This window comes from Chrysochloris asiatica, unplaced genomic scaffold (genome assembly GCF_000296735.1).
Source record: "Chrysochloris asiatica unplaced genomic scaffold, ChrAsi1.0 scaffold00078, whole genome shotgun sequence".
In the NCBI taxonomy this organism is placed as follows: domain Eukaryota; kingdom Metazoa; phylum Chordata; class Mammalia; order Afrosoricida; family Chrysochloridae; genus Chrysochloris; species Chrysochloris asiatica.
The window spans coordinates 7,840,197-7,865,193 of NW_006408596.1; the positions used below are offsets into that span (position 1 = coordinate 7,840,197).

At 48.7% G+C, this 24,997-nt stretch overlaps 3 protein-coding genes across 4 annotated transcripts in view; 1 reads left to right on the forward strand and 2 right to left on the reverse strand.

Moving 5' to 3' along the window:
- Positions 1-4,523, forward strand: part of CIT (citron (rho-interacting, serine/threonine kinase 21)) — a 294,107-nt gene extending 289,584 nt beyond the window's left edge. For both annotated transcript variants that reach the window (XM_006865452.1, XM_006865453.1), the window contains 2 exons: positions 4,034-4,334; positions 4,500-4,523. In XM_006865452.1, coding sequence (XP_006865514.1) covers positions 4,034-4,334; positions 4,500-4,523 — 325 coding nt within the window. The remainder of the gene's footprint in view (positions 1-4,033; positions 4,335-4,499) is intronic.
- A 9,814-nt stretch (positions 4,524-14,337) lies between these two features.
- Positions 14,338-23,613, reverse strand: PRKAB1 (protein kinase, AMP-activated, beta 1 non-catalytic subunit). The gene is made up of 7 exons (XM_006865454.1): positions 23,380-23,613; positions 20,498-20,661; positions 19,257-19,350; positions 18,922-19,036; positions 16,679-16,812; positions 14,639-14,707; positions 14,338-14,483 (listed from the first exon to the last, which is right to left on the reverse strand). Exons 1-7 carry the CDS (start codon positions 23,536-23,538, stop codon positions 14,406-14,408), a joined length of 813 nt encoding a protein of 270 aa, XP_006865516.1. The 5' UTR covers positions 23,539-23,613; the 3' UTR covers positions 14,338-14,405.
- Positions 23,614-23,912: 299 nt separating this feature from the next.
- Positions 23,913-24,997, reverse strand: part of TMEM233 (transmembrane protein 233) — a 95,751-nt gene continuing 94,666 nt past the window's right edge. The window contains exon 3 of the mRNA XM_006865504.1: positions 23,913-24,138. Within this exon, the coding sequence (XP_006865566.1) occupies positions 23,913-24,138 (226 nt within the window). The remainder of the gene's footprint in view (positions 24,139-24,997) is intronic.

Sequence of the window (24,997 nt, forward strand, 5' to 3'; positions counted from 1 at the left end):
CTTGGAGCTGGAGACACAGGAAGGCACTGTTTCTCTTCCTTCAGGGCCTTTCCATTTGGTGAAGGAACCATGTCTTATATTACAAAATACTTACGTCTTGGCAAAGGCCGTCAACAATTTAATATTCTGAGACTGTATCCTAGTGAGCAGTCTTTCTTCTTTGGTTGGTGCTGAAGCAATGTTAGGTCAGTATGGTTTTAATCTCTGGAAGTAGCTGAAAATCCCTAAGGGCCCAGTGTCCAGAAGCTCCTAACTCTTTGGCCTGATCCTGCTTCAAAAGTGACTGCTCAGAGGGTACAGTCCTCTCCTGAAAATGTTAGATTTTTCTTTAAGTAGTTTTCAAGTCATGGCAAAAACAGTGTTTCATTTGGGGAAAAAAATACAGTAAAATAAAAATGCTTCTTAGATATTTCTTTCATTGTTTCCCAAGTTAGATGGCCCAGCACCTTCCTTATTTTTTTAAGTTTTTATTGTGAATTATGTGATCATTTACATGGGTGAACATCAGCTTTACATTCATCCTATTGCATTTCATTTCATTGCAATGATTACAATCCCCTCCATGCATCATCAAACAACCACAGAATACACCCCGCAAGTCTGCTTACTCCCCCCTCCCCCCCCCACTTACCGGCCATCAGCACACAGCCCCTCTCCCTCGCTGAGTCCAGTGTCCCCAGCTGCTCCATCTCTTCATATCATCTCTGCCTCCATCTCTGGTATCACTGTTTCTCTGGGTAGGGTCCCACGCTCCACTCTTCTCCCTTGATGGTCCCAGGGACCTCCGCTCCTGGACTGCAAAGTCAGTTTTATTTCAGAACATCTACCTTTACATTTCTGACCCTCAAAGTCAGTCCTGATAGCAATTGTTGACTATTGTACCACAAGAGGCCTATCCCCATCTCCTTTCGTCAGCCCTGTCCCAACAGATTGGAAACCACTCAGTGGAGATTTTACTTTCCCCCGCCCTCTCTGGAACTAGGCTCCCTCTTGAAAGCTTACATTTCAGTTACTTCTTGCCTTTGTAGCCCCCCTCGCCCACCCCCCATTTTGGGTAGCCAGTACCTTAGTTCTGGCACCTTCCTTTTGAGAGATTTTGTGATCTCTCTCTTTGAGGAGTGGCTTATTTGATGCTTGACAATGGTTTAAGTGTCTGTGAACCCATAGGTTAGAAAAATGCATTTGCTTTCCTGCCATTGGCAAGCATGTCTGGAAAACCAGCAGTTGGTCCCTAGCATGTTGGCTTAGAAAACAGGCTTTTTTGCTTCTGACTGCCTTGAGCAAATCAGTATGGCCAGCTAAGTAGGTTGTGATTCACCCACAGACCTTGTTGCATTGGTCTGTTAGCAGAGCAGAGGATGTAACTCTTGACATAGTAAGATAACTGGTCACTGATGGAAATGGTAGTGTGCCCACTTGGTGTGAAATTCCTTCCAATTAATCTAAGTTGACGTACAGAAAGCCTTCCCTCTCCAGCCCATCCATCTTCTTCAGGGCACCTAGCGGCTCTCCTACATGCTACAGGACCCCAGTGTAAACAGTTTATAAATTCTCTTCTGTTCCGTATGTGCTTAATGGTAGTTCTCCTACTTGGAATCTGTTTTGGTTTTTTGTTGTTGTTGTTTTTTCCCCCACAAGGCCTTGTGGCTAGAGGTTCATATAAACCTTGATTTCTCAAGCTGTTGGAACAGAGAATTTCTAGTTTGATGGTCACACAGACAATACAGGGAGCTCTGGGCTGCTCGGAATTTATTATCTGTGTGGGGAAGCAAGCACATGATATGAAAATATTCACAACTGAGCCGGCCACTTATGAAATCTTCCCCCTACACCCACCTCAGAGCCTCACTGTAGAGCAGGGATTGGCAAACTCTCTGTAAAGGAGCAGGGATCATGAATTATTCCAGTTTTGCAAGCCATGTGGTCTGTTTTAGTGTGAAAGCTGCCATAGACGGTGAGTAACAGATGGCTGTGTTCCAATAAAACTTTATTTACAGAAACAAGGCATCTGTCTGGATTTGGCCTGCAAGCTTACACAAGAGTCTACACCCCACCTCGCACCGTCACCCCCACCCCCCACTGTGGGTCAGTTTCTTTGTTGGTCAGTTGCTTCCCAATTATGGGTGATAACATAAGGGATTCTGCCAGAAATAGACCAGTACTGAAGAAAACCATCAACAAGTTCCTGAACTCATAGCCTCTTCCAAAGAGAAAGGTTTACGTAGCCATAATTACGATAACACTTTGGGAAACATCAGTGAAATCTCAAATATTTTTTAAGAAATGATTTTCTTTATGGTCTTGATCAAGAGCCCAAAGTAGCCCCAAAGTTGACATGCAGGATGTAGTATGTTATCATACAAATCTGTTGGGAAAATTGGATATATACTTGGCTCATTCTTAGAATCTGCATGTAATTTCACTTATAATGTAGTTGTTTTTTTTAAGTAGATGGGATAAATCTATTTTCTTGGTTTTTACTTTTATTTTCCAAGATAAACCCCCTAACCGCTTAAACTATGTTTTCAAGTAATCTTCACTTTACAGTGTGGCCCCATCTTAGATAGGTTGCTTTTTCCTAGCACTTGCTACTCAAAGATGCCAAGAATCTCAGCCCTTTTCTGCTGAGTAGGCCAGGAAGATCATACTGGACTTCTCTGTGTTGCTGTATCTTTGCTTCTGCAGAGCCCTAACCAGGACTAGGGGAGGGTGATGAGTTGTTAGCACAGAAAGGTCCCAGCATTTCAGCTGTTTTAGTTAGGAACCATCAGCCTTTGGAGTGAGGTGTTTTGAGCCAGGTTTGCAAGTTTTCTCTGGTCTCTTCTATCTCCTAATTACATCATTACTGATCGCCATACCTCTCAGTTGTCCCGTTGCCATGATTGAGAATTACCAACCGTCTGGGCATCCCATCAGCACTGGGTGCAACAAAGGCTCGAGAAAAGCCCACCTGGAGAGATGGGGGAGCAGATAGCAGGATGTGGGCGGCTTTCTCAAAACTGCTCCCTTGCATCGAGGGTGTTTGTGGGTCCCTGGCTGCTGGGTTTCAGTGCACTTCAACCCTAAGTGGAGCAAAAAGTGAAGCTCTCAGGTAACCAAAAGGCTAGTGGTTCACACTGACCCAGAGACACCGTAGAATAAATACCCTGTGGAGCATTCCTACTCTGTGCACATGGGTGCGCCAGGCATTGGACTAGACTCCACAATAGCTAATATTACAAGATCAGCAACCCTCACACACAGGGTTGTGCCTCTGTTTCTGTAAAATACTAGGTGGGTAGGCTAGATCCGGGGGCCCGGCGTGAGGGTGGGGATAAAGTCAGAATGACCTGGGCTCCTAGCTTTGCCCCTGACTAGCCTGGACAAGTCTCGGGAGCTTTCTCTGTCTCCCTTCTCTTGTCTGCACATTGAGGGCAGTGTAGCTCTCGAGCTGTTGTGAGGATTTGATGAGATGATGCCTGGAAAGAGTTGAACCCTGCTGCAGCACTGTTGGCACCAGCTAAAACGTGAGACCCACCCATGTGTCCATCTGCAGATGAGTAGCCCACAAAATGCGCTCTCTCCATACAGTGGACCATTAGCCAAGGGTGAACCCTGAGGACAAGATGCCAAATGATATAAAAGGAGAAATAAATGATCCCATGTATATGAAATAGCTAGAATAGGCAAATTCGTCAAAACAAAAGATCTACGGTTTCCAGGGGCTGGGAATTTGGTTGATAGGGGAGTATCTTCTAAATAAACAAAAGAGCTTAGCTCGGGGCCTGGCACACACTAAACCCAATGCCATCAAGTCATTTTCGACTGATAGCAAAACTAGGTGTACAGTGCGCAGAATCCTGCAGGAAGCTTGGTTTCCTTGCCATCTTGGTTTGTTCCCTTGTCCTAACTACCACAGTCAAACAAATGACTGAAGAACCTGGTCTTTCTAATCCTTGAGGATACGGAGCCAGGAGATGTTGCTCAGAGGAGGAAGATGCCTCTGAGGGGTTTTGACCCCTCAATGACCCACCTTCCTCTCTTGTTACCACAGCCCCAACAAGCGAGGCCCACCAACATACAATGAGCACATCACCAAGCGTGTGGCCTCAAGCCCAGCGCCCCCTGAAGGCCCCAGCCACCCCCGAGAGCCAAGCACACCCCACCGCTACCGGGAGGGGCGGACAGAGCTGCGCAGGGACAAGTCCCCGGGCCGGCCTCTGGAGCGAGAAAAGTCCCCCGGCCGGATGCTCAGCACGCGCAGAGAGCGGTCCCCTGGGAGGCTTTTTGAAGACAGCAGCAGAGGCCGGCTGCCTGTGGGGGCTGTGAGGACCCCACTATCCCAGGTCAATAAGGTGAGTTGGCATCCTGAGGCCTGGGAGGTGATGCTGCCCAGCAGAGAACTCTACAGCCCAGAGGGATGGACCAGGTGTGGCCAACTTCCTGTTTTCATTATGCAAAGTGAGTTCTGCTGTTTCTGGATTTGAATGACGGCTTCATCTTCCTCCTTTTGCTCTTAGGTCTGGGACCAGTCTTCGGTATAAATTCCAGCTGGGAAAACCAACTCCTCATCCCAGTCTGCAGGAAGACGCCAAACGAACTATGGAACTCCACTGAAGGTGGCTTTGGTGAGCATCTGCTCAGCCTTACGGGGCACAGCTGGACCCAGGCCCCTCAGCAAGGACACCCCTGTGTCCAGGAGGTACAGGTGGCCAAGGCACTCCGGAGCCGTCACACCTTGGCGTCTCCTCCCAATACCTTCCTGCAGTCATCCTCTTTGCACTTTGTTACTCTTTCAGAGCATCCATAAAACGTTTGTACTGAGCTCCAGCCTGTACAACTTCATCCAAGGAAACCAACCCAGACGCCATCAGCAGCGTGGTTAGAATTCTAGTTAATAGCTACTTTAAGATCTTAGGGATGGTTGGCGTTTTCTCTCTGTCTCTTTTCATTTCTTTTTTTTTTTTTCTTCTTTTTTCCCTTTCTTTTTAAGACAACAGAATTCGTAATAGATTTGAATAGTAATGTATTTCCTGTTGTAGTCCTTTTTAGCTAGACCAGACCATTGGGTCTTCGCTACTGAACTGTGTTGTAGAAGAGTCCCCATCGGTTTGCTAGCCTCCTGCCCGCGCTCCTGTAGCTTCATTCTTGTTCGAGTCCATCCTCACAGATGGCCCACCCAGGGTTACATCATAGCCAAATGTTTACTGTCCTCATTGCCTTTTATGGCCTTGACAAACTTCCCCTCCCACCAGCTGAGAATGTACGGAGGCAGTGACTAGGGGCCAAGGGACCTCACAGCATTTTCCTTCCGCCCCCAGTGTCATCTCCCAGTCTGCCATCCCCACTTCCATTTAGCTTTGGCCAGGAAAGCATGTGCTCAGCTTGCTCTGCACCCAACATCAGTGGGTCTCTGGACTGGGGAGGGGCCAGGTATTCCCACCTCTCACCTGTAGACAAGAGTGCTGCTCCCATTCTGGGACGGGGGAGAGACCCTGCCCAGGAGTCCTGCATGGCGGTTTGCTGCATGCGCTGACCCCACTGAGCTGGCTGACCACCTTGGGTTGCTTCACAGTGCATTGATACCTTACCAAGCTCCCCCGGAATTGAGTCCCTTTGCCGACTTGCCAAATTACTCGCCAAAACAAGCTGCAGTCTGTAGCACTGAAACACACACACACACACACACACACACACTCAAAACGCTCAAGCCTTACGACCAGAGAAGGATTTCGGCAAACCACCGCCTCAAACTCAGTGTCCCCTCCACCGTTAACACTTCCCTCACAGACGACGACTCTGTGTTCACACAAGCCCCAGCACGGTTCTACCCCCACAAAACTGTGACTTCCCAAGTTAGCCTTTCCCTAGGGCGAGAATGAAGACCCCGAAGCCTGAGACAGGCGCCGCACCTCAACTCTGCCAACTCTGCACAGGGCGGCCCTCGGGACTTCTCTGTGCCCTCTTCTACAGGGCAGAATTCCTGGCAGCTGGTATGGAAACAACCTAGAGGTTTTGCATTGGGCAAGCTAACTAGCGGCCTTATTTCTGCCTTTAATTTCCCACAAGGCAACTCTTGCTTTGGATTCTCCATGACTCTTAGGAAGCCTCGAACAACCAAGGCACATCCTAGGTAGGCTGAAAGGTAGACCCGTTTCCACTGCAACAAGTGAACATGACCATGTTGTCCGAGCCTTGTGTCCACAGCGTAGCTCACTTCCAGATTGCAGCCTGGCCCAAATCCTGGCTCCTTCCTGCTCGTCTCTTAACCTAAGTGCTTTCTCCTTTGAATTTCCCATGAGCCTCTATGTTGTAGCACCTTTGGCAAGCGCCATGCTGTTGTGTTTATGTGTTGCTTGAAGTCTTTGAGGTTGTACTCAGTCCCCTCCCTCCCCCAGGGAAGATTTGACTGAATGTCTGCTAAAGGTCTTGTCTCTTGGTCCACAAGTATTTGGAAAGGTCACTGAAATTGGTCTTTCAGTCTTGGCATTTCATTTAGGATCTCCATGAAAAATGGGTTTCTTAGCCCTAAAAGTGTAATACCATGTGTCTCATTTGTGGAACGCTTCCTGCTATAGAACTAGCTCAAAAGACTGTACATATTTACAAGAAACTTTATATTCTTAAAACAAACACAAAAAGGAAATTGAATTGGTTTATACTTTTTTATTGTAAAAGGTGCATTTTTCAACACTTACTTTTGGTTTCAATGGTGGAAGCTGTGGACAGCCATCTTCGTAGGAGGGTGGGGAACTCCAGCAGGAAATATCGTAACCTGAAATTGCAGTCAAATGTTTATTAGTGTCAATAAGATCTTAGTTCTCCAAAGTACAGGCTTTTTCTTCATTACCTTTTTTATTCAGAACAAGGAAGAGAACAAAAGGAATAATCCAGGATCCACCTTGAGAGGAATGGACTTTGTTGTTGAACAATAGCAAAATAAAGCAACCAACTAAAACATTTGCTGTAGTACAGCCACCTCTTCTTTTCTTGAGACCGTAGAACAATCTGAGGTCTGGGAAGTGTCGGTGTTGGCTTCCTATCATGGCGGGATCTTGTTGACTTTGGGGGTAACCTGTCCTCTGGGGGAATCCTTGGGTAGGGAGGTATCCAGTGGTGAGAATACTAGACTGCTGTCCTAGATTTCAGAGACTGACAGTGTCTCTACCAAAACGGCAATGAGGGGCATTGTCTACAGTTTGGTCTTAACTTCCAGTGAACCATGAATTGTACACGAACCATGAAATTTATGGTCATTTTACAGGACAGAACTAGAAAGCCCATTAAGCAGTTAAGCAAGCCATTTTGAAAGAATTACTCAAGAATGGATTATTCAGTTCTCTTACAGAGAAAACAGGTCAACTTACTAGTTTCTCTTATCCGTTATGATCAGGCTGTAGGGAATTTATTAATAATATCATAATGGAGGGAGGAGTTCAGATCAAGACTGTATGAAATGTAAGTACTGTTTTTCACTAGAATTTTTACAGTCTATAAGGTAAATTGCGTCTAGGATGCCTTTGTTTAAGTTCACTAAGCTAGTTCTGGTGTGGCACTGTAAGATAAGCACTGGACTCCAAACCACAGTGTCGGCAGCATGATCCCACCAGTTGCTGTAAGGAAGAAAGATGAGGTTCTCGCCTGCGCCCTCAAAGATTTACAAGTCGTGGAAACCCCTCACAGGGTTGCTGTGAGTCAGAGCAGATGCCCCAGCACTTAGCAGCGTAAACTTTGCTTTATCCAGACAAACATCTGTTTTAGCAAAGGGTGGTTTTCTCATTGTTCCTGTTGTGGGTTTTTTTTAATTTTTTTTTTTTTTTGGTCTTTGATTCTTATTTTCCAATGAGGTTAACTGACCACAGTCAAAGTTTGACCTGCAGCGTCATATCTCAGGTTATTACCTAATCAACGGTCGCGATTTTGTCTCTCTTTTGTAATTTACTGTTGGCCATAAAAATCTGCCACACGGTCACTGCAGAATGAAGATCGTGCAGCTGTTGAACAAGTTAAATGCTGAGACCTTTCTATCCTCATAACGTTGGAAATCCAAACCAAACCGGCTGCCACAGGCTGGATTCTGACTCACAACAATCCTACAGGGCGCTAGTACTGCTCCCATAATTCCAGGGACTGTAAATTGTTAGCGGCACAGACCACCTTGTCTCTCCCACAGAGTGGTACCTGGGTTCAAACTGCTTACCTTGTGTTCAGCAGCCCAATGTGTAACCTGCTATGCCGCCAGGGCTCTTGTAATGTTAGGAAAGCATCAATTAAATACCAACCGTTTGGTTACTGATTGCCTTGGGTATTCTTGGGAGCCACAGAATGCTTGAAAAGCACTATTAAACATGGGTTGTTGCCAAAAAGGAATGTGCTAGAAAGATGCTTTGGTCCCTAAGGAAGGGCCTCAAACAATCAACAAATTATTCAGCCCCTGCATCAAAAATGGACTTCTGGTGTGGCACTGTAGATCAGCAATGAACTGCGAACTACAAGGTTGGCAGTCGAAACCCACAAGCTGCTCCTTGGGATCCTGTATAGGGTTGCTGTGAGTCAGAGCCAACTCAGCAGCATTTAACAACTGCAGTTCCCGTGTGATCCTGAAGCACAGAATGACTGCTATTGTTGTTGTTGTTAGGTGCCATCAAATCGGTACCGACTCATAGCACCTATGGACAACAGAACAAAACACTGCCTGGTCCTGCGTCAACCCCATCATCATCGTTACATCAAGCCCACTGCTGCTGCCACTGTGCCAGTCCATCTTGTTGGGGGTCTCCCTCCTTCTCACTGTCCCTCCACTTTACAAATCATAATATCCTTTCCCTGAGGTTGGTCCATCCTGATAATACGTCCAAAGTATGAGAGGTGAAGTCTGGCTACCCTGGCTTCTAAGGAGCATTCTGGCTGTACTTCTCCCATCACAGATTGTTTTGTTCTTTTGGCAGTCCATGGTACTTAAAATATTCTCTTTCAAGACCATAATTTAAGTGCATCAACTGTACAGTGTTCTTTATTCATTTTCCCACTCTCACATGCATATGAGTTTATTGCAAATACCCTGGCTTGGTTGGTTCAGGCATGCCTTAGTCCTCAAACTGATATCTTTAATCTTGAACCCTTTAAAGAGGTTTTGTACAACAGATTTGCCTAATGCAATATGTCATTTCATTTCTTGACTGTTGCTTCCATGGGTGTTGATGGCTGGCCTGAGCAAAATGAAGTCTTGGACAGCTTCAATCTTTTCTCCATGTTTATTAATGCTGTTTATTGGTTCAGTGGTGAGGACTTATGTTTTCTTTACATTGTTTTCTTGGCTTCTCTCTTTTTTTTTTTTAACTTCCCTAGATAACTTTGTTGTTAAGTGCCGTCGAATCGGTTCCGACCCATAGCGACCCTGTTACAGGGTTTCCGAGGAGCAGCTGCTGAGCTTGAACCACCGACCTTGCAATTCAAACGGCTTTACAGTCTGGTGCATTAACCCACAGCGGCACACAAAGACAGATAACTTTAAAACCCCTCAAATGAGTCACAAATCATCCCCCAAAGATAGGGCCTCTAGAGCCGTTAAGCAGTCAGCTGTTGATGGGAAGATGTTGCTACTTACAACTGAATTTTCATGAGACTAAAGACACTGTCAATTTTGTAATCATGAAAACTATAAAAATTTGGAGATTTCAGCCAAAAGAAGATCCTTTGCTTAGCGGCTAGTCAGCATTAGGCCTCCTGGTGTAACCTAAAGCCTTAAGGCTAGGCCTATGGATGGAACCAGCTAAGCTTTTGCTTTCTCATTGGTGGTGGTGGTTGTGTGCCCAGTTCTGACTCATAGAGAGCCTCTGTAGGGTTTCTGAGGCTGTAAATCTTTACGGGAGCTGAAAGCCTCATATTTTTCAAGTGGAACAGCTGGTGGATTTGAACAGTTGACTTTGCCATAGCAGCTTAACACATAACCAACGATGCCACCAGCAGTTAAATTGGCCTCTTCCCGTGGCTCTCCAGCCATGTCTGGAGACATGCTTAGCCATCACCACTGGGGGGTGCCACATCACCACAGTGGGCAAAGGCCCTGGCAGCTGCACAATACCCTACAGTGCCCAGGACAACCCCCACAACAGTTATCTGGCCCAAAGAGTCAGGAGCGCAAGGCTGAGGCCTCTTGGTCTGTTGTAGTCAGATTTCTTGGCAGTTTAAAGATTGCTTAAAGCCTGGGCGCAATTGTGGCATTAGGCACTCAGTGTTTACACATAAAACATATTTATCACCTGCTTAAGGAACAAACGTTGAGGGTTTTTTTCTCTTCCTGAAGGTGGGTAGGGACGGTGGAAATTCAGTCCTGGTCACTTTGTTTTTCCTTGAATCTGTCAATGATTGATGGAGCTCTGTTTGCCATGAACAGTTGTTTAAGAGGTAGAGTAAGGGACGTTGGAAATGACTATAGAATCTGGTCCTGTTCATCTGTCCAGCTCTCTCAGAGGACCACAGAAGGAAAGTGGACCCAAGGTACACACATCTGCAACTGAGTCCTGTCTCCTCACTTGCCTCCTCTCTCAAGTTTTCTGTTGCTAGGTGCTGTGAAATCAGTTCTGACTCGTAGCAACCCGGTATAAAAGTGTCAAACTGCCCAACAGGGTTTTCTTGGCTGCAATCTTTACAAGTCTCCAGGTCTTTTCTCTTGCAGAGTCACTTGGTAGACTTGAACCACCAATCTTTGAGTCAGTAACCAAGTGCTTTAACTAATGGCGACCAAACTGGTATGGAAGAGCAGTGAGGACTCACCGAAGCAAAAGCCATGCAGCTGTAGAAGGGGAAGAAAGGTAATGTGGCTGTGAGAGCTGACACTCAGGGCTGAGCCCCGTGGTTTCTGCCAGCGCTCCTGGCCCAGAGGTTGGGTTTGCTGTTGCTTCTCCTTCGGGCTCCTCTCCAAGGGTGTGACTCACCTCAGTGAGGATCCTTAAGATCTTGTGGATGTTTTTGCACATCCATTTTATTCATGACTTCCTTGTTTTCTCATGAACATTTGGCAGTTGTAGTTGGCACCTCGGGGCAGAAGGCTCTAATTCCTTTTCCCTACCAATTTGCTGAGCAAGAGAGGTGTTAAAGGATTCCTTCAAAGCTGGATGGAAATTTGCTGAGTGGTCTAGAGACTTGGATCTTCACCTCATTCAAACTCTCTGTAAATGCTGGTGAGGGAACAAGGAGAAGCAAATACATGGCTCAGACACTAAATCAGGTTTTAGTTTTTTCCAAAATGGATTCGTCCCTGACCTCAGTCATGGAGGAGTACCACTTTGATGTTCTTAGTCTTCCATCCTGGACTTGGGAGTCTTGGAGGTTTGGCCCTTTCTTTGTTCCTGGCTCCTTACTGTTCTACTGTTTCTGGTCACGTCCCATCCATGGGAGGTATTGAAGCTCTTGTGCTAAAAGAAGCCCTGAGGACCACTTAGTGCTAATCCCAGGCCCACCCTTCTGGCTTGGCAGGGGAGGATTTGGAGCTGGTCAGCGGCTGAACTGAACTAAGAACCCTGACCTCAGTGGTGTCTAGTCTTTGGGAATGGCCAGTGAGAGCATGACCATGTCAGGTCTTGGAGCTCCAGCCACTTAACCTCATTTACATCCATAGGTGGAGCCAGAGGGGAGGAGACGGCCTGGTCAGAACACTCTGATCTTTGGGTCCCGTATTTTGTTCTTTGGCTCTATTTACCCTGCAACAGGACTTTTACATTGGAAGGCTCTACCTTTGATCACTTCATCAATTTCCTGAAGGAAAACTCTTCCTTCAAAAGCATTCTGAGTTAAAATTTAACTGTGTAACCTGTCCTCACCCACAAAGGGAATTCCAATGGAAAAGGCAGTAGACTAACCGGTTCTTGTTAAGTGCTGTGAAGTCGGTTCCGACTTATAGCCACCCTGTATAGGGTTTCCAAGGAGTGGTTGGTGAGCTTGAATTGCTGACCTTGCGGCCCAGCACACGAATCCACAACGCCACACAGGAATTCAGCTGGTTCTTAGGACATCCTCATTCTTCACTGTCACGGAGGAAGCCAGCTTCAAAGTTTGTGGAGATAATTTTTGTGTGTGTGTTTTTTTTTTTCAATTCCCCTTCTCTGTGAACTTTTTGATGCCCCTTCCTCTTAGCACTATACTGGGGTGTCTGTCACTTGGATCTGTGGGCCGTGTTTCCAGGGGCTTCCTTACATGTAACTTTAAAACCTAGGTTTTTAGGTATACGAAGCTATAGAACATGCGGAATTTTACATGGTGCATGTTTGTCTGTAACCTGTATCACCAAGGTCGCATTCCCTGGACGTTCCGTGTTTTCTGGTTCCGACCTCATTTCTACACTGGACACTTTTGTCACTAGAGCTCATTGGCACACCCATCTTAGACCCACCTTCTTGCAGTTTGCTCTAGCAGCCCAGGGCAGTGACTTTTTTTGAGGTCTTACTCAGGCGGGCAGGCAGCCAGAGTCTCATCTCTGCTCAGAGTGGTGGCACGGGTACCTGAACAAGTCCTTCTTACACTTTTGACTTTAAATACTTATTTTAATGATTTATCCAGTTTTAGAAACAGGATTTGTATTATTTTCTTCTAGTTAAGCAATCCCTTAGCTAGTGAAACCCAGTGATCACATTCTAATCTGCCACTGATCATGCTGGTGGCACAAGACCGGGAAGTGGCTTGTTCAGGGGCTGGCTTTAGCAGCAGGTAAGTCTTAACTTGGAAAACCTAGGATCCCCCATCACTAGAGGTTTCAAGGTGAGATTCCCTGGCCACTCCACTGGTGGTGCATCCGGCTCCTAACCGCAAGGTTAGTGGTTCAAACCCACCAACCACTCTGTAGGACAAAGATGAGGCTCTGAGCTCTCATCAGACGGACTGTCTGTGCGACCCTTAAGAGTCAGTCTAGTCTGTCCTCTAGGGCCACTGGGACTCAGAACTGACTGGACAGCCGTGGGTTTGGCTTTGTAGGTTTTAAATGTTTCCTAGTGCCTGGGAGGGAAAGGGTTATAGGGACATCGTTATGGCATCAGGGACACTGGGTAATGTACCAGCTGGTAACACAGGTAAGGGGCTTACAAGCAGTTCAGAGAGGAAGCAAAGCCTCTGGCCGCAGAGAACAGCCTTCATCATCAGTTCCCCTGGGTCTCAGAGGCGCCCCCATAACGGGCTTCCAAAGTGTGTGGAGACTCGGAGTGTCCCGGGAATGGCCCTCAGCTCCTGGGGCAATAGGCGCAGCCCTATCCACTCACACACACTGCCCCAACCAAAGCCTGTGTCCCACAAATGGACAATCACTGCACTGACTGACCCTGAAAAGGTCAGCCTCCACGTGCATGCCCGATTATCTTTAAAAAGCTTTATTGAAACAAGGTGACAGTCATTCTGTGTTTTGAAAACAGTTAACAAAAAAAGGGAACTTCAAATTCAGGTTGACCAAATAAATACTGGAAACCAGGCCCATCCCAGCAGTAGCGCAGGGCACACCCGTAACTCCTGGGACTTAGGAGTCTGAGGGCAGCTCCCTCCCTGTAATCTGGGCCCTGGGGAGAGAAACCCAGCCCTTGGCTTTGGTCCCAAGGAAGTCTCCCAGGCGTGAACTTAGAAAGCTGCTGTCCAGGTGCAGCTCTTCTAGCACAAATGGCAGCAAGAGCTGCAGCCTTTTTGTTAACTGGAGGCAGAGGTCTTGGCTGCCATCCAAACCCGGCGAGCGCCTCCAACATTCTCCTAGAACGGCTGAGCACAGATTACTGCTGAGCACGTCACACATGATCCGTTCAAGTGAGGTGGCGGAACCCCAACCGAAGGCTGCACAGCCCACCACCTCTGGTTGAAACAAAGTACTTAGTGCACCTAAGTTAAGAAACAAGTGTAAAACGTCATCTGGAAATCAGACAGGTTCTAAATTCTATAGAAAGTTCGCCTCCCTGGGACAGAACAGGAGAAAATCTATTGCTTTGATTGCAAAGGACAGGCAAGACTAGCGGATTCCTTCCTGATAGTGCCCCACCGGGGCAAGTCAGTGGCCTTGAGGATGTACACCCATTAGGCACTTTGTGTGGCCTCGGCCCTCACTTCCCCGATGTTGACGAGCATTCATTTCTAGCTTAAGGAACATCTCCACGAGCAGGCTAGAGGACGTGTAATTAGAGGAACACTGGCCCTCACGAGGCGTGGTGCAGGCCACAGATCATCTGGCCCTGGATGAGGCTCCCAGCACTGGGGGAGAAGAGGACTGCTGGAGACTGGCTCTCCTGGAGCTGCCTGTGCCTGAAACCAGCCTTCCCAGAGGACTCGGGCAGGTGCGAAATGTCTTAAAGAGTGTGAAATGAGAGATCTACAGTCCATTCCCTCTAGCATAAAGCATGCACGGTGGAGCCTGGTGGTGGCAATGCTTCCCCTGTGGCCCATGGTCTGCTCCCTGCTCTTCATATGGGCTTGTAGAGCAAAGTGGTGACGTACTTCTTCTTGTACCGATGCGTGGCACTGAGCACCATCACGCCATCCTACGAAGAGGGCAGAAACCAGGTGCTGAGTGAAAACACCAATTCCTAGGCCCACCTTCAGAACCTGAGCCTATGGCTCTGCCTCAGGCCCTGGAAGTACCCCACCCCCAGTCATGTGAGAACCAGGACTATACCAGCAGGAAGCAGGTCCTTACCTTGATAGAAAGGGCATAGAGGTGGTTCAGCATGACGTGATTGGGCTCAGGGAGCAAGGCTGGGTCACACTGCGGGGCACAAGGACAGACATAAGCATTCTGAGTTTGGAAATAGACTTTCCCTTTTGTCATAGCCCCAGGCCTACATCCCTTCCAAAACACTTTAAAGGGCTTTAGGCCAGGCTGAGGGGGTCATACTCTCCAGCCTAAGGGGAACCCCCCCCTGCAAGTACGCTGAACACGTCACATCAAATTTATCTCTTGCTAGTGCTCGGGTGGCGCCGTGGGTTAATGTGCTGCAAAGTCGGTTTGAACCACAAGGTTGGAGGTTCAAGCTCACCAGCTGCTTCTCGGAAACCCTATACAGAGTCAACATAGGTCGGAACTGACTTGATGTCACTTAAAAAATGTCTTGGCCCTAGCTTCTAGAATTGGACCCATAGTTTTGTCTTTGGAGGGTGGGGGGGTGCGGTGGAGAAGGTGGGAAGCTCTGCCTCTCCCCCAGACCCTGGCAGACAGTATAAAAACCAATGTTCCAGATCTCGCTTTTGTTAAGGACTGCTCAGAGATGTTTCTAAATGGGGGCTGGGACCACCCTCCTCACACCACTGCACAGAGGGGCCTCCACTCTTGGAGGTCTGAGGCTCACAAGCCCACAGTGAAGCTGAATTTGGGTGTGGGGAGCTGGCCCTGTGGACATTGCATCTTGTAATCCCACATGAAGAAACCTGAGTCACAAAGGGGGAGGCCGTGCAGGGCATCTGCTGGGGCACAAGGTCTCATGCCACCCTGCCTGGAGCAGCAAACCGGCTCTGCCACTTACTGTGTGGCCCTGCAGTCTTCATACCGAATTGCCCATCCCATCCCTGCCTTACACTGTGCCAATCAAATGGGGCTCCAAGAAGAGCACACAGAATAGTTCAAGGCCTGATAAACACACTATTTTGGATTAAACCAGTCTGCACTGACCTGCGTTGGGGCTTAGTGCTGTCTCACACAGAGGGTCCTGAGTTGCCTAGGTCACCACCCCTGACCCCCAGCTCCCGTGGCCCCTCCTGGCTGGTCTAGTCCAGAAGTGGTCTTCCATTAGAGAAGGCAGGTAGCAATGCCTCTGTTCTGGGTGGGGGGATCAGGCAGCAGCAGGAAGAGTAGAGTCAGAGTTAAACATGCCCTTCTAGTTCTCTACCTGTTGTCTGTTTTGAGATGGAGCCAAGGTAACGCTGGAAACAGGCTTAGCGGAGGTGGCCTGTGTGCTACCATGAGCCTCTTCTTGGCTATGCCCGGAGGGGAGGGAGCTGCGTTCTGCTCAAGGCAGGTCCCACTGGGCTGGGCTACGACCAGAGCTCTGCCTGGCAGCCCTACCGACACCCACTGTGGGCGGCTCCTGGCCTGATCCTCACTTTTAGTCCGATCACATGTCTGCACACATGGACAGAGCTGAAGCGGGTTTAGTCTAGTGTCGAGCATGGGAGTGATGCCATGCACGCCAAAGCAAGGTGGCCCCGACACCGGGCTGACAAAGTAGAGAGGTCGGCCACAGGGATCAAGAAGGACACAAACACTTCCTTTGGCACGCTCACACCCATCTTCCAGAGGGAAGGTGCTTTTCCCAGGTATCTCACGTTTTATTCTATGAGCACCAATGTTGTTAAGTGCCATCAAGGTGGTTCCTACTTTAATAGAGCTGGAACCTGTGTAAGATTTCCGAGGAGAAGCTGGTAGATTTGAACCAGTCAATCTTGAGGTTAGCAGTCCAGTGCTTATCCTACAGTACCACACCAGGATTCTCCAAGAGGGGAAGGAATTCCCTACACAGCTAACTAAGAAGGGTGGTTGTAGATTTTACCATGAAACATGAATGGGATGGGGCTTGGCAGAAGGCAGAAGGGCATCGTCAGGCAGAGAGAATTGGGAAGGCCGAGACGGGGGAGGCGGCACCCACACCCAGGGCCACACAGCAGTTTAGCGCTCATGGGTGACACGGAGCTTTCTCACCAGCTGCCCTGCGGGAGGGGGACTGAGGAGGAGCCTGTGACTCACCGAGATCCCCGTGTCCTTGTTCAGGATGACTTGGAGCAGGTGCGGCGGAAGGATGGGGGGCGCTTTAAAGCGCTCTTCGGGTTTGGAAACATAGGGGTCCTGGTGGTAGGGCCCTGGTGGGGAGCTGGAAAGCTCTGTGCAGAGAGAACAAGAGGTGACGGGGTGGCTCTGTAAACAGTGGGAGTTCTAGGGGAGGTCTGGGCCTGTTCTCTTGTTTGCTGGACACAGAAGGACACTCGAAAGGACACACAACAGTACAGGCTGAGGTTCTGGTGGGCAACGGGAGTTTGGGGAGTTGGTACATCTGGGCCAGTGGAACAAAGAGGAGCTGCCAATCACCCTTCAGGCTGGGCTGGCAGACGCCAGGAGGATGCTCCAGAGTTGAGGTGAGAATTAAGTGAGAACCACCGGCCAGAAGCAAAGAGCAGATCAAGCAGCCTGCTCCTACAGGGCCACAGAGAAATCAAATCACAGCAGGCCCTGGAACGTTTTTAAAAAACAAAACAAACTGAAAACTCACTTTCCAAATGCCCAGATTCTTTATGCTCTTGCCTGAAATACGTTCAAACCCAACCCAAGCCCGCTGCCATCAGGCCCATTCCAACTCGTAGAGACCCCACGGGACAGAGAACTGCCCCCAGGGTTTCCAGGCTGTACATCTTTTTAGAAGCAGCAGTTGGCCGATTTCTCTCCCAAGGAGCAGCTAGTGGGTTTGAACTGCCAACCCTTAGTTACCAGCCAGGCGCTTAACCACTGTACCACCAGGGATCCTAACAAAAAGCAAACCCAGTGCTAACCAGTCAACTGCGACTCCTAGCAGAACTGCCCCCCAGGGTTTCTGAGGCTGTAGATCGATCTGTGCGGAGGCAGACCACCTCATCTCTGCTGAGCAGCAGATGGTGGATTCCAACAGCCAACCTTTGGGTTAGCAGCCCACAATTAAGCACCGCGTCACCAAAGCTGTTTAGGACTTTTCTAAAATGGCTCCATTTCCTTGGGTTAGAGGCAGCTCACTGAATGACATGTGGCACTGCAAGAGACTTGTGTCATTACCCAAAAACCTCTGAGGTCCCCAAGGAAGTCTGTGGTACCCTGGCTCCAGAAACCCCCTCCAAGTCATCTTCCAGAGCCCGGCCCTTTTCACAAAGTCCAGCCGCATCTCAGCAAGAAACTGAGCAAAGTGTTGTGTGCGGAAAACCCATCAGGAGACTGTGTCTCTGACCGGTGAAAGTGTCTGTACCTGAGACTCCAGTAGAGGGCCTCAGGGGGGCTACTAGCTGGTGGTGAAAGATCCCTTGTCTTTCCCCAGGGAACTGGAGTGTAGAAACGCACCCAAAAACCTTGGCATAAAAACTAAAATGATGTTTATTAGCAAGGAGGGCATTTCTTCTATCCCTGGATTCACTTCTATCTAAAAAAAAGAAACGCTTTTGACAAAAGATTAACTGCTTAGAGAAGGACAGCTGGAAGAATGGCTAACCGACAGGAAAAGCCCCTTGTTCTAGATTTCAACTGAGCCACACACTGCCATCCAGGCCGTTTACTGCCACGATTTCGGCACTAACAACAAGGCATCCACCGGCGAAGACGACAACCTGGACCCACTCTCAGAGCGAGCACCACAGAGATTCCCGGGGAACCCTCTCACTGCTTCCCACCGGGTTCCAGGAATTGCCGGACCCCTGAAGGAGGGGCAGTGTTGCCATTTCCCATGACCACACACACTCCTCTAGTGGAAACCTCGTGTTTCCTGGAGTGTATCCCAGCGGTGTGTGCATGAACAGTATAGCCCGAAACCTGGATGATGGGGAGACCCTTGGGAGATGGGAAGGCAGACTAGTGTGAGCGCGCAGCTTCCTGCTCTCCTGACAGGAACCTGAAGGACCCTGAGGCAGCAAACACATTATAATCAGGGTCGTCAGGCGGAAATGTTCCTGGCACCCTGAATGGAAAGTGAGGTGCCAGGCTTCACCAAGCCTGGCCTAATGGGGCTCCCAGGGCCTCACAGTACGAGGTGACACTCGGGGTTCCTGCCCACTGCCAGCTTCATGTAGCCAAGCAGACCTCCCGGGTAACAGAGATGACCAGTAAAATGACTCAGCTCCCCAGCACTGAAGGAATTCCCGGTGCAGCATTTCAGGGAGTGACGAACACCCACCAGACAGGCAGCTTCAGCTGGCACGTGAACAGCCAGGGAAGCCAGACCCCACCTGCATGTGTGGTATAAAGGAACTGGGGCATACCAGACACATCGGAGCACTTTTGTGAATCCACCATTAAAGCATCAAAAACTTCAAAGTCCGTTTTCTTCACTTGAATGATGTTGTTAACTGTGCCCATCTGGCTGGTTACTACTGGCTGGGAAGAGACAGACAGGCAGAAATCACAATGAGGAAGGTTTCTGGAGGGCTAGCATCTAGTCTCTTGGTCAGGTTCGTGCAGTCTGACAATCTGGACTGCCACCTAGATCAGCCACGCACAGGGACTTTGCCTAGACGGGCCAAGGGACCTGCCACTCATCTAAGGGAAGATGGATTGTGCAGGGACCCCGGGGACAGAGGGCTGGCAGGAAGAGTACCTCAGAAGGGTCGTGTGTCCACTGGCCGTCCACAAAGAACTTGTACTGATGCTCCCCTTCGGGCAGATCTAAGATGGCTACAAAGTTATTGTGGCTGAAAAGAAAAGAAAGCAGAGGACTTCAGCTGGGGGGCCGCCCTCTGAGCTCACTGGTGATGGCGAAAACAAAAGGGTCCCAGGGGAGACTAACGTTTCAGTGGTAGGGGAACAACAAAGACAATGTTGACAGAAGGATCTGGTTCTGCACAAAGGAATTAGCAATGCAAGGTTTTCCTGAAAATACACGTGCTCAAAGGCCAGGAGCCTACAGTCCTAAGGTCACAAGGTCAACAAGCAAGCACTGGTCTTCTCTAGCTAGTAGGCCAACACCAGGGGCAGCACCTCATGCCAAGGAGAATGACAATACAGGATCAACACACCTGCCCAGTTCCATGCTTTGGCAGTTTGCCTCGGGCAGGAGAGGGGATCCAGCTAATAGAATGCATGATCGTCTCTAACGATGAGACATGCACGAGTACTAAACAAAAACTCCAGGAGACCTCTGACATTTATTTTTTCTGAGTCCAAGTGACTGGTGACCATGTTCCTTCTTTCTCCATTTCTGACTGAAAAGCAAGCTGCTCAGTGATAAGTCTGACACTGTTGGCCCCATGTGGCTTTTCCCTTCATCTGTCAATACCACACACTTGTATGGAGTCCTGGTAAGCACTCGACCATAAGGCTGGTATGAACCACAAGGTCGGTGGCTGAAACTCACCAGCCACTCGAGAAACGCCACACAACGTTGCTATGGGTCAGAACCAATTCGACAGCATGTAACAACTCACCTGTACAGTGACAACTGATAGTGTGAGGTAGAAGTCTTGGCCGGCTAGGACGAAGTGTTAGACTATACTGTGCTGGCCTCCTCAGGGAGGGGAGTGTCATCACCAAAAAGTTTGTGGAAAATGGAATGAAAAGATATATGGATTTTGTTCTTCTTGCCAACTTTTGAAGCCCCCCACATAGCTGTTGAGCATCTAAAGTGATGCTCCACAGAGAGGTGTTTTCTTCTAAGAATGGGCTACCCTAACCTGAAACACTGTGGCGGGGAGGGTGGTGAGATCTAACCGCTCTGAATGATTCACCAAGGGTCTTGTCCTTTCTGCATCCATTCCCCCCCCCAAAAAAAAAAACGATCTTTCAGAGTGAAGTGTCTCCATGGGTTCGAACAAATGTGTGAACTCTCCTGGGGGCCATTACCTTCTGGTGAGGGGAAGTTTACTCCAGTTGTTGAAGGTCCCAGATAAATACACTTCCTTTCCACCCCCGGTCCAGCGGAACACAGTTGGCCGAGCCTGGGCGGGGGCTTTGTCGTTCACTTCCAGATCGTGCTGCCAGGCCAGGAACTCCTCCTTCTCGGGAGCCTGGAAGCAGAGCAGTTAGTTAGGGACAGGAAGCCCATGACGAGCTCCCGAAAACCAGTGACCCTGAACAGGGAGAATTCAGTCTACAGAGACAGTTGCTGCCACCTAGCTCCACATTCAGGCTCTAGAACCTACTATCTATGCCTCAGTTTCCTCACCTGCATGGAAACAATAAAGCCAACATTTCTTAAGGTTATCGTTAACAAACCAGTCTGGAAGTCCATGTAAACTGCTCTGCTGAATAAATGGATGAGTCCAAGAATAGCTGAAGTGAAAAGAGCAAGATTTACAGGACATGAACATTTATTAGGGACAATTCCAGCTCTATCAGCTTGAAAGCTGACAGGAATTTCTGTGGAGGAGGAGGAAGAAGAAGAAAAGCACTACGTGCACCAGGCATTGAGGAGAGAAGATGAATAAGACAAAGACGAACCCCTCGGGTAAACAGTAACTTCCAATACGGTGGTGGTGGTGGTTGCTAAGTGCCACTGAGTCAGTTCCATCTCCTAGCGACCTCGTATACGGTTTCCAATGTGTGGCTGATGGGTTTGCACCTCCAACCTTGTGGTTAGCAATCCACTGCTTACCCCACAGCACCACACTAAGGCTTCTCCAATATGGTAAGTGCAACATAACCAAGATATTATAGAATACAAAAGAAAGAAAACATCCAGTTGTTTGGGGAAAATAGATGTGGTTATGGATCTCGTCCACTGTTCCTGGTCAGAAGCCAAAAGAGCAAGCGTTCCAGGCTGGGAGAGACCAATATGGGAGTGGAGTGGGTTTTGAGCCCTTCGAACAGCCATGAGCTGATCTGGAAGATGCCTGCATTCTTCAAGTTCTAACAAGATTTACTTTATAGCAAGGACGCGATGACTAACGGCAGCCAAAACAGTGACCTAGAGTAGCGACAAGAACCTCGAACTGTTGGTGGGGACTTTATTTAATCCTATGTGTTCGATACATGATTCCAGTATCTCCTGATGAAATGAGGCTGGGCACTCTCTAAAATCATTTGCCAAAGATCATCTGTGTGCTTAACACTTCTCCAAGGAATTGTGGGAAGAGCATCAGAATAACAAATCCTTCTTAAAGAAAGTAGTTTGAATCTCCCCCTCTCCTTTTCTCTTCCGCTGTACAGCCCATATCAGTGCCCATAGCCATGGGCCACATGAGAGACCCACAGGAATTGGGTCTACCATCAATCCAAACCCTTGCAGAGACAGTAGTTCCATTTTAATGGTCTCTAAAAAAAAGCCATTGGAGGGAGTTAAGGGGGCAAAATTTTTTATGGGCGAAGGAATGTCAAGTTATTGGAATAATGTGATTCCAAAGTTCACTTGGCACCCAGCTTTTCAGGAATGCAACCAATTTAGAAAACCAGCTCAGAGCAAAGGCTCTTTACCGCTGACACCAAGCAAAGATCAAGTGAAGGAATGAGATAGTAAGTCGCCCAGCCCAACACGGAAAAGGTGTGTAAGAATGAACTGAGTTCCTGAGCAATTTAGCCTAACAGCCAACGATGGTTAATCTACTACTAGATACTAAAGGGAATCCTGGTGTGGCACCGTAGATAAGGATGCAACTTCAAGGTTGGTTTGAACCACAAAGGTAGTGGTTCAAACTCACCAGCCGCTCCTCAGAAACCCTACACAGGGTTGCTGAGTTGGAACTGACTTGACAGCACTTAATAACAACAGACACTAAGGAGAATATGTTGGGTGGAGCAAGTTTTATCCCTACCAACCTACTCTGCTGAGCCCTAGTATAGTGCTTAGGATAAGCACTGGACTGCTAACCACAAGGGCGGCATTTCAAATTCACCAGCTGCTCGCAGAAACCCTCTACTCAACGGCACTTACTGACAGCCATCCACTGGCACTGTCCCTTCAGGAATCAGTTATTCTGATATCATTTTCTTTCTGTGGGTATCCCACATACTAACATCAACTGCAGGACTCACTTAAGTGTCCCTGGACAGGACCCTCAGCAAGAAACACAGACCTACCAGGAGGTCAGTGAGAATGGGACTGAAGCAGGAGTTAAGCATTGTCTTCTTCAGGGTTCTTGATGAGTTAAAAGTGGAACTCTAACAGGGAGTTCAGATGCAGCCCGCAAAAAACGGTTTGCTCAGCCTGTTTGAACTCTTCAGTCTTATTTACACAACCGGGGAGAGAGGCAGCCACTTGACTCACCCACTGCCCTCCCGAAGTCAAATGCTTTCCCCATTCCCGCTCTACATTGGCAGGCTGAACACAATGTTCCGGTAGAATGAAAGTGCAGTTTGTTGTACAACTCTACTTTCTAATTTACTTGGGGGACTCGGAGTGGGGAACAACACAATGTACAATAAGCGACAACAGGAGTTTTAACAAAAGCGCCAGTCGGCGGAAAGGCGAGGGACGATTTCTCAAAGGTGTGAAATTAATTATGCCTAAGAGGACAGTCAGAGCTGGGGACTCAATTACTGCTACCTCGACTCTCTTAATTAAGAATTTGAAACTCTGTCCCAGAGCTGCTTACTTCTTAATGAAGTTAAGGGAAGTGTGTTCTTCCTCCCCCGGGGTGACTTTCTGGAATCAGTAATTAGACACAGGCTTCCGGGATGCTAACTGGCCACTGGACTTTTAAATGACAAGGTGAAGGACCCCCTTCCCTCTTCGGATGGCGAGTTTTAGAGGGGATGTGGCGGGAACCGGATCGCAAAGTCCCCCGCACCTTGATTTCCTCGGAGTGGAAGAGGTCGGCGTCCTCAGGGCTGTCCATCAGGATCTTGGGCCTGTCCCCGTCCTTGGCGCCCCCCGAGCTGTCCCTCCGGGGCGTCTTATGGCCACCGTGCCGCTCCATGGCGGCGCGCTCGCTACTCGTGTTGCCCATGGCGGGGTCTGCGGGAACACCCGGGAAGCCAGGCGAGGCTTTACTCCAGGGGAAGGAACAGGGTACAAGGGGACTCCCGGAGCCAGAGGATCACAAGCACCCCTGAGAAGGGGTTCGGAGCCTCTGAAAAACACACCCCTTGGACGTAAGTTCGGGACCGGAAGCCGGCTAGAGTCGGTGAGCCGGGCCGGCGAAGTCTCGCACTCGTGCTTTACCTGCTCCGGCAGAGGGCGGCACGAACCCCAGCAGCGCGAAGACAGCCCAACTCTTTCCAACTCCCCACCCCTAGCAACTTCCGTTTCCGGCGATTCCGCGAGCCCGCCTAGCTCAGCAGGCGGGGAAAGCCTGAGGGCCGGGGAACGCGAGGGCTCACATCACTTCCGCCTCCGGTATTGCGCCCCTCCCCCCCCGTCCGTACCCCCTACCCCCGGTCGCCGGCGCAGTCGCAGTTGCAGTCGGCTGCTCAGGGCCCAACCCAGGACAAGACTGCTAATAGCCGGCAGGGGGCGCCTCAGCGCGCCCGCGGTCTGGGTTTCTCTCCATGGAGTGGTGAGTGACGCCATCAGAAGACTTTCCCCCATCTCCACCTGCTCAGTTGCTCTACAGTCAAAGGGAGCGATCTCAAAGCGCCCTCTTTTAAAGAGACTCCACTTTTCAAAGCCCTTTAATCATAGCTCACACCTGTGGTGCTTGTTAAAAGAAGACACCTTGGGCCATAGAGTCGATTCCAACTCTGATCCTGTATGACAAAGTAGAACGACCCCGTATGATTTCCAAGACTGAAGTCGTTATGGGAGCCATATGATTCTGACTCAGCGACCAGGTCTTCTCTCTTGAGGAGTAGCTGGTGGGTTTCAACCTTAGGGTTAGCAGCAGAGTTGCTTACCCACTCACTGTGCCAGCAGGGCTCAACCCTTGGCCATATTTCCCAGAAACAATGATTCACAAGTTTGGAGTTGAGGTTTGCATTTTAATAAATACTGTATGCATGAGGACCGGACAGTGTTTCGTTCCGTTGTACATAGGATCGCTAAGAGTCGGTACCACTGGATGGCACCTAACAACAACATGTGTCTCTAACATTGATTGTCTTGCAAATAGCCTACCATAGTTCTGTGGAATGTTCACCTGTCTGTTGGCTTGAGGATTGTCAAAACCTGTAATTATTCGTGTATTTTGATTGAATTGACTGCACAGCCTTTGAGTAAATTTGCAAGATATATTACAATCAATCAGGACACATCATTCTTAATATAATGCATCAGTGTATTGTTGTTAGGTGCCGATGAGTTGATTTTCACTTATAGCGACCCCATGCACAACAGAACGAAATCCTGCTCCATCCAGTGCCAGCCTCACGATTGTTATGCTTGAGCCCATTGTTATTTTGTTGTTCTTGTTCTTGTTTCAAATCTTTTTTTTTTTTTAATGTTTTATTGTGAATTATGTGATTGTTTAC

Excerpts from the sequence above, each read along its gene's own strand:
- PRKAB1 (XM_006865454.1), bottom strand. The coding sequence starts at position 23,538 with ATGGGCAACACGAGTAGCGAGCGCGCCGCCATGGAGCGGCACGGTGGC. Across the intron at positions 19,037-19,256 it reads GGACACACGACCCTTCTGAG|CCAGTAGTAACCAGCCAGAT; the intron begins GTACTCTTCCTG and ends GTCTCTTCCCAG. Across the intron at positions 16,813-18,921 it reads AAAGTGCTCCGATGTGTCTG|AGCTTTCCAGCTCCCCACCA; the intron begins GTATGCCCCAGT and ends CTCTCTGCACAG.